The following is a 14,923-nucleotide window of genomic DNA, read 5'->3' as shown; positions in this document are numbered from 1 at the left end:
GTCTACGGTGCATAATATCATCAAAAGGTTCAGAAAATCTGGAGAAATCACTGCATGTAAGCGGCAAGGCGGAAAACCAACATTCAATGACCGTGACCTTCAATCCCTCAGGCGGCACTGCATCAAAAACCGACATCAATGTGTAAAGGATATCGCCACATGGGCTCAGGAACACTTCAGAAAACCAATGTCAGTAAATACAGTTCAGTGCTACATCCGTAAGTGCAACTTGAAACTCTACTCGATTTTTTGACGTGACATCAGCGGGCTGAGGCGTATACTTTCTAGCATGAGGCCCTCCCCCACTATACAAACACCAAGCAGTGGCCATTCGGCACATCCTCATTTATTTTAACCTGAACCCATTACTAATAGTACAGCGTACAATTAGCCATCAAACTATGCCCACAATTCGAAAAAATCTTCCCTGAAGGTAAATGGGTTTTGTGTTAATTGGGCTATAGTGTCTTGCCATCTGCGTTGCAAGGCAGCGGCAAACCAGGTGAGATTTGCCGCTCTGTGGCCCATTGCTAGCCCGACAGCAGTTAGAGAAGCTGTTATCCTCACAGTTGTCGGCTGCACATCGGCGCAGGGAGGAGAGAGGGAAAAAGATTTATCCAGGAGGACTGGTACTTGTCGTGTGGCTATGGCCGCTTCTGGCTTATGGCACGTATAGTTTTGGGTTTGAAATATATCTTTTGAGACCCCAGTCATGGAACTTTTCTGACATGCCTTGTATATTCAGTATATTTATGTACACACAGAGATATACACATATACAGGTATTTGGAAGGATCCACGATATTATTAAGAGCGACAACTTATAAATCGAACAGACGTTTATACATCACAAAACAGTAACGCTAAATAGCAGAGGAAATGACTGAATGATAAAATCAAAAGGAGAACAGAAAAGCTAGAAGCTACCCTTCATCAAATACACAAGTTAAACCAGTGATTTTTTTTTTTTCCGGGATGTGCAGTCTTCATCAGTGAATAGTGCAGTGACAAAGACAAAGGGTTCCATTCAAATGCTGGGACTCCCAGGATCACCCTCGCCATTGTACTCTCACAGCCGCAGTTCCATAGTGTTTTCCAACGACTATGCATACCTCTGCACTTGTGCTGGGCTGTGGCAAGTCACTCACACTGTGGGGTGGGTGTGTCACATGAACAGGCTGGTGAACTACCTTCTTCTTCCGATGTGGGACTGAAAATGTAAATCTGTGTATCTGTCCATGGCATGTCTGAGCTTTTCATTCAAATCTTAGAAGCAGAGACAGCAAATTAAACGTGGGGTGTCAAACTGATTGTAGTTCAAGGGCCACATAAAGCCTAATTTGATGTCAAAGGGGCAGGACCACTACAATCTTACCATACCTGATATAATCAGAATCAGAATCATCTTTATTATATGTCAAAAACACACAAGGAATTTGTTTGCGGTAGTTGGAACTGCTCTCGTACGACAAAAGACAGTCAATTGACAGAGAATACTTGAGAGACATAAAAACACAGTAACTGAGCAATAAAATTTTACCAGTAATGTGGTAATGCTGGTACAATTTTCTATTTTCTTTTTTATAACTGTGCAAAATGATGCTGAGTCCTCTAGGAATTAGAGCAGTTTAAAGTGACTAACAGTGCGATAACCTGGGACAATGTCAATTGTGCAAATGGTGCAGATACTGCTCAAGCACATGAGTGGCCAGTGTTGGTCAACAACAGATATGTAAGTAGTGCAGGGTCGCGAGACTACTACAGAGTGCGCGAATAATGTTTTCTATAATTGGCCCGAAAGAGATGTGACAACAATCAACAAGACAAAATTGGCAGCATGTTACAATGGAATTGTAAGTTATAACTGTTTAAGAGGTTAATGCCAAGAGGGAAGAAGCTGTTGGAATGTCTGCTTGTTTTAGTTTGCATTGATCGATAGCGCCTACCTCAGGGAAGGAGCTGGAAGAGGTGGTGACCAGGATGTGTAGGACCCGAAAGGATTTTGCATGCTCTTGTCTTAGTTCTGGCAGCGTGCAAGTCCTCAAGCGTGGGTAGGGGTACCGACCATCTTTTCAGCAGTTTTGATTATCCGTTCCAGTCGGATAATAATAAATTACACATTTTTCCCTTTGTTTGAATGCAAAACAAATGAAATACATTGGACAAATCTTTATATTTAAGGATTAAAAAAAAAAGAAATCATTTTACAAGACAACTTCAGACTGAGAATATTTTCAGTTTGTCATCTACAATGCGTGCATAATAACTGATCACAGTGATTGTATTTTAAGGCACAAAACTTTAAGCCACAGGTATTTGGAACTGAAAAATATAGTATTACACTTTAGAATTTAATCATTTTCTGAAGACCTACGAATTATGACCGCTTCATTTTTTCCATCCATTTTCTGAGCCGCTTCTCCTCACCAGGGTCGCGGGCGTGCTGGCGCCTGTCCCAGCTGTCATCGCGCAGGAGGCGGGGCACATCCTGAACTGGTTGCCAGCCAATCGCAGGGCACATACAAACAAACAACCATCCGCACTCACATTCACACGTACGGGCAATTTAGAGTCTCCAATTCATGCATGTTTTTGGGATGTGGGAGGAAACCGGAGTGCCCGGAGAAAACCCACGCAGGCACGGGGAGAACATGCAAACTCCATACAGGCGGGGCCGGGGCTCGAACCCGGGTCCTCAGAACTGTGAGGCTGACGCTCTAACCAGTCGTCCACTGTGCCGCCCCGCTTCATTTTTTACAGGAGCATAATAATTCTCAAACTTATCCTTAGTCCCCTCCACCACAATGTCTTTTTGTATTTTTTTTCACTTTTAAATTCACCCAGCGGGCTGGATTGCACAGTTCAGTGACAAACTGAATTTTGATGCCTGCTACTCAAAAAAGAATAGCTGTTAAACATTTGATGTAAAGCAGCACAGGCTTTTCAGGCTTAAATTACAAGTAACACTGAACATGCAAATGAACCCTAACTTTCAAGTAAAGCAGAACAGGTAGATGCAGATTTCAAGTAAAAAAAAAATATTTTGTTTACCCTTGAGTAATGTCTTGGCAGCTGCACTGACACATTCATTTATGACCGAAACGGCGCTAAATGCTTGTTTATGTTGTCCCAAAATCCACCCTATCCAGAACAATCATTTATTATTTTTTGGGTTGTAAAAGTCGTGTAGCTCTGCTGTACTGGCCTTTCAGTTCGGTTATCTTGCTAGTTCTGGCATCAGAGTAAAGTGCATCTTTCTGGGCGAAGAATTTGTTTCATTTGGAAGTGCTGCTTAATGTTCCCACTTTTTTTTATTCAAAACATATGAGACAACGGTTATAAGATGGCTTGCGTAAGAATGGAAACATGCTGGTCTGTCATTCATTTTTAAAAACTCTCTTTTCTTAGTCAACTTTCCGAACTTCAGAAGAACCCATGCTGTGTCTTCAATCCCACAAATCTCTTCCGGTAAACAAACAGTTTGACTGGCTCGTTATGGTCACGTGATTACAACAAGGCCTACAATAGTACTGAACATAGTTGCGTCCACAGTCTGTGACAGGGGCCTATGTGAGGAAAAAAAGAGCCACGTGGCAATACACATACTTTAAATTTATTTAAGAGCAATTGACCTTGGGTCCGCATAAGACTTGACTTGGTCGTGACCTGAACCGCCGTTTAAAGACACCCGCTCTAGATCTACAAAGACACTTCTGACCTTTCTACTGTATGTACGTCTCCAACAACACTCTCAAGGCAAATACAGTGGAACCTCGGGTTACGAACTTAATTGGTTTGTAACCTGAAACGTTCTTCTCCCGAGGTAATGTATCCCGTTGAAATGAATGGAAATTCAATGAATCCGTTAAGCCCCCAAATTAAACTATACTTAACAAATGAAATAAATGTGAAATGTAAAAATAAGTGAAAACCCACTATTTTAAATAAATAAAACACTAAATAAACATGATAACGTATATCAAGAAGAGCCTTCTTCCACAATAACATGGGGAAATTCTGGTTGAGGTGTTATTTTCTTTTGCCTCTCTCTTTTCTAATTCATTAGTTGATTTTGGAGCAAGCTGTCATGAGCTGTGACATGCAGAACTGTTGTTGGAGTTTGGGTGGCGCTTTACGCCCTCTCTCTCTCTCTCCCCTCGCCGCTCTCTTTCCAGCACTTCTTCGGCCATGCACCTGCCACCAATCACCCCTTGTTACCACCTGCATTTAAGCCTGCCTGACCCCGGAAATCCTCGCCAGTGTATTGAAGTTCTCCTGCGGTACAACGGCTTTCCAGTTACAAGTAAGCTATATAATTCCTTGTCATCTTTCTGACCTCCGTGTTTCTCCTTGTCCTCAGTGTTCCTCGCCAAGTGGATTTCTGCCACCAAACCAGCTGCCTGTCCTCGTCGCCGCCTGCCACACGTTCTCTGCCTCAACAACCCGCCAGCACATCCCGATCTCCCTTCCCCTTCTTCAGTAAACTTTTCATCACTACCACTCAGCCTTCGCCTGCTCTTGGGTCCAGTCTAATACTACTCGTGACAGAATACACTGGCCATTATGGACCCAGAAACCCCGGAGGCATTACAACATGCACTCACCCCCTAAAGTGCCCGTATCGGGAGACAGGACAAGGCTCTGCAAGAGATCATGGCCTCCTTACATTCCCTCACTCAACAAGTCTCCCTCCTGTCTTCGAAAATGCAATCCGACCTTACTCCCGTAAGAAATCCTTCCGAGCCCGCAGCCTCCGAGCCACCCCGCCCCCCCGTACAAAGAACCCCATCTCCCTCCGCCTGACACCTACTCCGGGGACATAGGTGCATGTAGTCAATTCCTGCTTAATTGCTCCCTAGTTTTCAACCTACAACCGTACAGTTATCCCACCGAACAATCCAAGGTCGCGTTTGTCACTAACCTCCTCCGCGGCAAAGCAGCTAAATAGTCGACCGCGTTATGGCACAACTCCTCCCCGGTACTCCAGTGATTCGATTCCTCGTCTCCGGTAAGGGCCGTTTTTTTCTTTGTCAAGAAAAAAGATACCACTCTCCGCCCCTGCAGAGCCTACCATGGACTCAATGACATCACCGTAAAAAATAAATCACCTCTACCCCTCATCGACCCGTCATTTGAACCCCTATGTTGAACCCCTATGTGATGCCCTGGTATTCACCAAATTGGACCTACCTATGCCTACCACCTCATCCGTATCCAAGAGGGGGATGAATGGAAGACCGCTTTTAATATCCCCCGTGGACACATCTAATACTTAGTCATGCCGTTCGGATTAACCAACAGTCTTCCAAGCCTTCATCAATGACGTCCTCCGTGATATGTTAAAACGGTTTGTTTTTGTTTACTTGGACGACATCCTCATTTTCTCCCTTTCCCCCGAAGAACACCGCAGTCATGTCCACTAAGTCCTCCAGCGCCTCCTCGAAAACCGTCTGTACGTCAAACCCGACAAATGCTAATTTCACCTCACCTCCGTACATTTCCTAGGCTACATCATTGGCAAGGGACAATTGGAACCAGAACCTGCCAAAATTTAAGCAATCATTGACTGGCCCATTCCTACCACCCACAACGAACTACGTTTCCTCGGATTCGCAACTTCTACCACCACTTCATCTGCAATTACAGCAAGGTCGCAATCCCCCTCACCAGCCTTACAACCACCAGCTCCCCCTTTCAGTGGACCCCAGCAGCATCCCAAGCTTTCGACCAACTCAAAACCCTTTTCACCAGTGCTCCCATCCTATGCCACCCTGACCCCTCCCTCCAGTTCGTGGTGGAGGGAGACACTGGGACAGGGGCCGTCCTCTCGCAGCGAGACCCCACTTCCCAGAAACTTCATCAGTGTGCCTTTTTCTCCCGTCGCTTGTCCCCTGCCGAGAGGAATTACGACGTTGGCAACCGAGACCTGCTAGCCATCGTTTGGGCATTGGAGGCACTGGCTGGATGGGACTGAAATACCGTTTATCATCTGGACTGATCACAAGAACCTTGCTTACCTCAGTTCCACCAACCGTCTTAACCCCCGACAAGCTCGCTGGGCCCTCTTCTTGAGCCGATTTCATTTTAGCCTCTCCTTCCTACCTGGATCCCGCAACAGCAAACCTGATGCCCTATCTTGCATATACTGACCCCCATCCCCCCCGCCCTCCAGCCCGACAGAACACGAAACAATCCTCCCATCCTCCTGCTTCGTTGGTGCTGCCACATGGAAAATCCAACGAATTGTCAAAAAACGCTCAAAAGACTCACCACTGGTACCAGTTAAAACATTTCCATCCTCTATCCTGAATAACATCCTTCCCATCTCTTGCTCTCTTCCTGCCACGGCTGTATAGATCCTTCTCTGCCTCTTTACTCAGCAATCTGGCATACAAGTCAACAGATACTGTACCTCGTGTTTGGCCTTTGCCACATCTACTGTACCTCCACCTTACGGTGCCTCTCCCTGTATTCTTGTCTTCTCCCATCAGTCTTAGCTAACCTCTTTGATAGTTAGAAATCCATCCATTTTCTGAGCCGCTTATCCTCACAAGGGTTGCGGGAGTGCTGGAGCCTATCACAGCTATCATCGGACAGGAGGTACACCCTGAACTGGTTGCCAGTCAATCACAGGGCACATATAAACAAACAACCATTCACACTCACAGTCACAACAACGGGCAATTTAGAGTCCTCAATTAACCTACCATGCATGTTTTTGGGATGTGGGAGGAAACCACAGTGCCCGGAGAAAACCCACGCAGGCACGGGGCAAACTCCACACAGGCGGGGGCGGGGATTGAACCCCGGTCCTCAGAACTGTGAGGCAGACGCTCTAACCAGTCGCCCACCGTGCCGCCGATAATTAGAAATTAATAATTAAAACTCATTACACATTAAGGTTAGATGTGCATTTGCTCCACACAGCAGTCTGAACATTACATTGACTGGATTTTCACTGAAAGGTTGCCAGCAAAAAAGCAATTTGAAACAAAAAGCTACATTCAGGTCAGCAATTTCCAGCAAACTCATATTGTATGACAATTTGCTTATGGTGTGAAAAGAGTGGAAAGAACAAACATTCGAACAAATATTAGAACAGTAGCAGTTAAGACACTGGGTGATGGATATAAAAATAGTGCATGTAAAGATAGTTTCAATGTAAAATCAGTGAGCTAAAAGCATTAAAGCATTGAAGGAAGAAAATGGCAGACAAAACAGTTGTACCACTGATAGTCGTGTGTGTGTGTATTACGATAGTGGGTGTTGTTAAGCAGCCACAACAGCCTAGAGCAGAACCACAAATGGAAACGTGGGGATACGTACACATGCAGACATGGCATGCTGAAACATGCACATTAGCACTGACGTGCACTACAGGACACTTTAAAAAGGACAGTCATAAACACTCCCATCATGATGGCCTAATAAGTCCAACCGCAGAGGGCGACTGAACTGATATGGTCATGAGGTGAAGAAGCATGCCAAAGCTTCTGTGAGAACTACATTTCAGTGAGAGTAAAGATTTGCTCACTGGTTTTAATGCAAGCAGTGTCAAACAAACGAGATTTATGCTCATTGTGAAGGGTAGAAAAATAACATTTGTTAAAAAAAATAATTAAAATGCCAGCTGACTTTGGGCGAGAAGCGGGCGTGGACTGGAATTGTCGGCAGTTAATCACAGCGCTCATAAATTTTAGACAGACAACCATCAATACTAGACAGACACATAACCTAATGCCTGGATCAGACTACAAGACAAATTTGATCTTTCACGATTACACTCTGTCAGACAACTGCCATAAAATCTTGCCGTATGAATAATTTTCACTGATCACACCCAAACCTGATTACCTCCATACCTGTTCAATCAAGAAATCCAGAATCCATCCTGACAAAATCAAGTCAGACAAAAGATCTAGAAAAGCTGCAACAAAATGACATGATCCAAAGAAATTCCAGAACAGTCGAGAAATAAAGTAATTGACATCAGCCTGGAAAGGGTTATAAAGGCAATTTCTGAAGCTTTAGGATTCCATCGAACAATAGGGAGAACCATTATGCTCACATGAAGAAAACATGGCATGACTTCTAAAGAACTGCAGGCCTCCCTTGCCTCAGTTAAGGACAAAGAACATTAAGGATCATCTTACTTCTGCAAAAAAAAACATTGAATGATTACCAAGACATTTGGAAAAATATCATATGGACTGATGAGATGAAAGTTGAGCTTTTTGGAAGGTGTGTGTCTCGTCACATCTAGCATAAACGTAACACAGCATTTTAGAAAAAGAACATCATCGTGTGATGGTCTTGGGCTGCTTTTGCTCCTTCAGGACCTGGGAAGCGTGCTGTGATTGATGGAAGCATGAATTTTGGTCTCTAACAGAAAATCCTGAAGGGATTCAGCCATCAGTTTGTGACCTCAAGCTGAAGCGCACTTCAGTTCTGCAGCAGGATAATGATCCAAAACACACCAGTATGTCAACTTCTGAATGGCTTAAAAAAACAAAATGAAGGTTTTGGAGTGGCCTAGTCAAATTCCATAATTGAATAAAATTAAAATGCAGTGGCATGACCTTAAAAAGGCCGTTCATGCTCCAAAAACCTGAATTCAAACTATTCTGCAAGGAAGCGTGGGCCAAAATATCTCAACAGAGGAGAAAGACTCATTGCCAGTTATAGAAAACACTTCATTTCAGTTGTTGCTGCTGAGGATTGTGTGTGTACTTCACACCAATTATAAAACAGTCTCAAACACTCTCATAAGCACACATAGTGCATGCAGTGTCCTCAAGAGGAATGATGTCATTACAATTGAATACCTTCTTGTCAGCAGTGTTTCCATTGTCACATCTAAACCACAACAGTAAAATGTATTTACATTGCATCCATCCGTCTGTCCATCCATAGATTTTCTTTACCGCTTATCCTCATTTGGGTTGCTGGTGTGCATGCTAATAGAAAAAGTTCTTCCCTGACCAAACCAAGCGCCCAAAGGGGAAAAGGAACAACAACTACAACCCCAATTCTAATGAAGTTGGGACTTTGTGTTAAACATAAATCAAAACAGAATACAATGATTTGCAATAATAATGTTCAACCTATATTTAATTGAATACACTACAAAGACAAGATATTTAATGTTCAAACTGATAAACGTTATTGTTTTAGCAAATAATCATTAACTCACAAGCAAAGATGGGGCGAGGTTCACCTCTTTGTGAACAAGTGCGAGAGAATATTGTCGAACAGTTTAAGGACAATGTTCCTCAATGTACAATTGCAAGGAATTCAGGGATTTCATCATCTACGGTCCATAATATCATCAAAAGATTTAGAGAATTTGGAGAAATCACTGCATGTAAGCGGCAAGGCCAAAAACCAACATTGAATTACCGTGACCTTCGATCCCTCAGGCGGCACTGCATCATAAAACCGACATCAATGTGGAAAGGATATCACCACATGGGCTCAGGAACACTTCAGAAAACCAATGTCAGTAAATATAGTTCGGCGCTACATCCGTAAGTGCAACTTGAAATTCTACTATGCAAAGCAAAATCCATTTATCAACAACACCCAGAAACACCGCCGGCTTCTCTGGGCTCGCCGAGCTCATCTAAGATGGACTGATGCAAAGTGGAAAAGTGTTCTGTGGTCCGACAAGTCCACATTTCAAATAGTTTTTGGAAATTGTGGACGTCTTGTCCTCCGGGCCAAAGAGGAAAAGAACCATCCGGACTGCTATGGACGCAAAGTTCAAAAGCCAGCATCTGTGATGGTATGGGGCTGTGTTAGTGCCAATTGAATGGTTAACTTACACATCTGTGAAGGCACCATTAATGCTGAAAGAAGAGAAACATATGCTGCCATCCAAGCAACGTCTTTTTCCTGGACGCCCCTGCTTATTTCAGCAAGGCAATGCCAAACCTCATTCTGCACGTGTTGCAACATCGTGGCTTCGTAGTAAAAGAGTGCGGGTACTAGACTAGCCTGCCTGCAGTCCAGACCCGTCTCCCATTGAAAATGTGTGGCGCATTATGAAGCGTAAAATACAACAACAGAGACCTCGGACTGTTGAACAGCTGAAGCTGTACGTCAAGCCAGAATGGGAAAGAATTCCACTTACAAAGCTTCAGAAATTTGTGTCCTCAGTTCCCAAACGTTTATTGAATGTTGTTAAAAGAAAAGGTGATGTAACAGAGTGGTAAACATGACCCTGTCCCAGCTTTTTTGGAACGTGTTGCAGCCATAAAATTCTAAGTTTATCATTATTTGCTAAAAACAATAAAGTTTATCAGTTTGAACATTAAATATATTGTCTTTGTAGTGTATTCAATTAAATATAGGTTGAACATGATTTGTAAATCATTGTATTCTTTTTTTATTTATGTTTTACACAACGTCCCAACTTCATTGGAATTGGGGTTGTACATGCTGTATTCATACTGTACACCAACATTACAGGGCATTTGATATTCCTAAAATGTTAGGTGTAAAAACATCACATTTCACAAAAGGCAATTTACATTGTCCTTGATATTTTATTGAGCTGTGATGGTACAAAAACAATAAAACTAGTATAAAACACAATATAACTGATAATGGAAATTATATTTAATAATATTTCTCTACACACAATACAAACAATCAGCAATATAGAGCGGAGCCTCTGAAGTTGTTGAAGATTTATATCAGTAAAATATTGATTTGTTCAGATTTTGAATCAAAATCACGGTGTCCGACTGATTAACACATCTGCCTCACAGTTCTGGGGACCAGGGTTCAAATCCCAGCCCCACCTGTGTGGAGTTTGCATCTTCTCCCCGTGCCTGTGTGGGTTTTCTCCGGGCACTCTGGTTTCCTCCCACATCCCAAAAACAAGCGCGGTAGGTTGATTGAAGACTCTAAATTCCCCATGGTGTGAATGTGAGTGCGAATGGTTCTTGGTTTCTATCTGCCCTGCGATTGTCTGGCAAACAGTTCAGGGTGTACCGGTTGAGGGTTGCTCCAGCAGCCCGCGACCCTAGTGAGGATAAGCGGTAGAGCAAATGGATGGATGGATGGATGGATGTATTCAACTTTTGTCCGAAGACAGCAGCCATAAACAAAACAACATTTTAGTTCAGCTTCAAACAATCATGTAATCAGTCCTCGTTTTACACAGGAAGTCAGCTATTGCGTGTTCAGCGTTGGTCATGTGACATTCCGCAAAAGTGGAAAACTACTCAATATGTAGAAAGTGAAGCGCTTATTTTGGTGAGCTTATTGTAGCAAAACCACATTCTTGCTATAATGTAGGGGTTTAGGAGCACTTACAAATTCATGACAATATTACCTAGATACTCTTTTGCCTATCATATTTTTACCCAGAGGCTCATGACAGAACCCTCCAATTTTCTCATTCTCATACAAACCACTTTCACACTGCATTCCTGCTAAATTGCTGCAACAGAGGTATAGCAATTGAGTCGGGATTTATTCAGATCGGCCAGTCTAACAGAACTCGCCGAAGTGCACGTTCACAAAGCAGTTGCGACATGTCCCATTATGATAATGAGATGTGTGGAGACGTCGGTGCGAAAGCGACAAATGCTTTCAACACCAAGCAACGTGGGCAGTAAGTGTTGACTGTTGAACTCTGGTAGCAACTGGCAATGTTCTACCTCGGTTACGCCTGTGATACTATTGTCAGTCGCTGACAAATGTCTGAGTCAACGTAATTCCCCTATCCCGCATCGGTACCGTACACACAGGACATTGAGCATGGAAAAAGGTGGAAAGAAATATATCTGAGACGGCCAGTGTGTAAGGAGCCACAGAGACCCAAGGATGTTCTCAAATGTTTTCTGCTCCAAAGGTCCTTGAGTTGAAGTGAGTGGTGCTTCATTTAAGTGCAACAAGAGGGGAAAAGAAACAAAAGCAAATTCAGGTTAAGAAGTTGTTTTTTAGGCAAATAAAAATAATAATCATGAACTGAAGAAGAGCAGACTCCCAAAAACCAAAGAACAAACCAGCACCAGCAGTGCCTGGGCCGAACCAGCAGTTCGGCCCAATGAGCTGCTGTGATTCATTAGGCATTGTGACGACATCTCAGATGTTTATATGTCTCCTATTATAAGTGTTGTCGTGGTGGTGCTGAGCTGTGCTGACTAAAAATAGTAGCTCTAAGAATTCCCTGCAAAGGAAAACTCTTTTTAAGGGTAAGGGGTTTGTGTGCGTTCATGCGTGTGTAATCGCATTAGAGGAAACGGGGAAAACCCAGTAAGAAGTGTTACTTTGATTTAGTGAATTCTTTTTTAGAACTAAATTACAATATACTAATAGGATGGATTTGTGTGATAGTAAGCGAACTCAGCTCCTTTTGACTTAATGTTCATTTTCTGTCTCACAGGCATGCAATCCTCTTTGATAATAAAACATAATGACATATTTATGTTTGAAATTGACATTTTAATGCAATCTATACTGAAAGAATATTTTTCTTTCTTCATAGCAGCAATAGAGAAATGGCCCAACTTTTTTCTCTCAGTCATTCCCATAGGTTTTGTGACTATAAGTGAGAGTCATGGAGATGTGTCCAGTCAATGCATTGCGGTCAGGCCAGCCGAAAAGTTTAAGTCAAGGCAGCCACCACAACGATCTTTAATAGTGTCTTACCTTGACATGCCACCTCTTCGCCAAGGTGCTGAGAGGTCCAACTTCAAAATAAAAGCTGCATATATTACTACCTTGGACATCAATGCTATTTTAGGCTTTTATTTTGAAGCTGGCAGTGCCGGAGCTCAATGAAGCCTTAACCATGCATTTGTCCCTAGTGGCTGGCTGAGTAGGTTGCGGCCACTCATGCAAATGAAGGACTTTTCATATGCAGCAGTGCCCGCATTTTGAACGTAAAACATTGCAGACGATCAGGCTCATTTTATCGTGGCAGCCAAAATCGCGATCACAATTAAAATTCGATCAATTGTGCAGCCCTAAAATATAGCAACAAATTGGGAAGTTGGCAACCACACTCGCTTTAAAACTGAGCTTGATCACACCCTGCTGATTAACTAAAAATCATCAATACAATTTTGGCAGCAATGTATACTATACATAGACTCAACAAGATTATGGATTGAATACTTTGTTTTTTTGTTTCAATAAAAGCGGCAAAAAAAAAAAATAATGCAAACAAAGGCCTGTCAAAATTCTTTTTTTTTTTTTGTACGTTTGTGTACAGCTAATCTTAAATATTTTAATACATTGAATGGGAGCAATGTAAAATTCCTGCGCTAATAATTTTGTTCTGTGAATGCGCTGTAAGTTGTAAATATACAGAATATGTTTGCAAGTAATAAATATATGAGTACATTGTGTGTGAGTTTTACCTGTGCCTTTATTGCGATCAACAAAGCAGTACTTAAGTTCATACTCTTTCAGGACTTCATGGACCTCCTGAAACAAGAGAGAGGAAACATTAGCCACAACATCATGAGCCAAGCCAAAAAAATAATAGTTTTCAATGAAAATATAATTAGGAATTTGAAAAAAAAAAAAAAAAAAAAAGCTCTGGATAAGGATAAGGAAAGTTAAAAAAGTACTGGTTAAAGCTGCCAATGAATACAGCTGGCTAAAATGTATTAACATTTTCTAAATCTTGCTAATAGGGTTTTGCACCTAGTGTGGAAACCTTTGACATGGTCTTTGAACTGTAATTGTAATTATAGTAAAAAACTAAATTGAAGGTTGCTATTCCATTTCATTATCACAGCAGTCCTTCACTAAACTAATACAACAATATGTTATATTCTTCCTACAGATAGATGTATTGCAGGTAGTAGTAGAGCAACAAACACAAAATGACCATTAGAAACATATGGTAGTTGTTGCAATTGTTTTTTAATAATCTTCTGTGTTGTCACACACTGAAACCCAAGCTCTTGTATAGTTGGCTGATTGACATGGTGTTGCTGGGTTTCACTTCAAAATCAGAGAGAAATAAATGAACTCTGCAACATTGGGGGGGGGGGGGGGGGGGGGGGAGTGACACAGCTGCTTTAATGAACAAAACATTTACAGTGATATGTATGATATAATTTACAAACAAATCGCTTTACTCCATTTGGGAGCTTTCTAATACGTTTCTCTTTTTTCAAGCCCAGTAACCACAATCCAGCCCACTCACAGCAAAACAGCAGGCATGTTCCATATCAAGAATGGCCATGTAAGGCAGCCCACACAGACCAGCTCACTGACCCTTGAAAATCAGAGTGCTGACAGAAAAAATTAAATTGCGAGATGATCTTTCAAGTCAGTGTTCACTGACAAATACAGTCAAAAATTTCTAAAACAAGATTAATTTAGCAAGGTTTCTGTTCAAACATAAATAAATTACAATAAATCAATATAATAAAGGCACACTTTTACACAATGTTTGATTAACTTTAGCCCTTCAGGAACTCATCAATTTGGATTTTAAAAATGTAAGAAACTTCTCACATATGTTAGCTTGCTTTGTGCTTAAGCGACAACATACGGTAGATGAGAGGGGTTCAGACAGTTGATAGCTAGAACCTCAGCACACAAGACACTACGACACCTGCTCATTTTCCTCTCCCAACCCAACACACAACTGCGTTTTAGGGCGCTTCAGATTTTGTCATCACCTTCTTTGCAACACACAAATTTAACTCTTAGAAGCTAGTCAGGCAAATACTGCATCTACATTTGTTTTACGATGCAGAAGAAATATTTATGTAAAAAAACTACAGTTAACACATTATATAATGCTCATTAAAAAAACTGTAAAACATAAATCAACAATAAATGTGACAGCTAAATAAGGTATACATTCCAAGAACAACTGTTAACATACACAGAAACGACACCAAAATTTAACCTAGCAATAAGGATATTAATTATTGCAACAACAAAA

At 41.9% G+C, this 14,923-nt stretch overlaps 1 protein-coding gene across 5 annotated transcripts in view; it reads right to left on the bottom strand.

Moving 5' to 3' along the window:
* Positions 1-14,923, bottom strand: part of raver2 (ribonucleoprotein, PTB-binding 2) — a 79,600-nt gene that overhangs the window by 39,642 nt on the left and 25,035 nt on the right. For all 5 annotated transcript variants that reach the window (XR_009769032.1, XM_061683476.1, XM_061683473.1 and 2 more), the window contains exon 2: positions 13,377-13,443. Coding sequence is in view for 4 of the 5 variants with exons in the window: in XM_061683476.1 (XP_061539460.1) it covers positions 13,377-13,443 (67 nt within the window). In the remaining variant the exon portion in view is untranslated. The remainder of the gene's footprint in view (positions 1-13,376; positions 13,444-14,923) is intronic.

This window comes from Phycodurus eques, chromosome 8 (genome assembly GCF_024500275.1).
Source record: "Phycodurus eques isolate BA_2022a chromosome 8, UOR_Pequ_1.1, whole genome shotgun sequence".
Lineage (NCBI taxonomy): Eukaryota > Metazoa > Chordata > Actinopteri > Syngnathiformes > Syngnathidae > Phycodurus > Phycodurus eques.
Note: the sequence above shows the minus strand (reverse complement) of the source record. Positions and strands in the feature narration are given on the sequence as shown.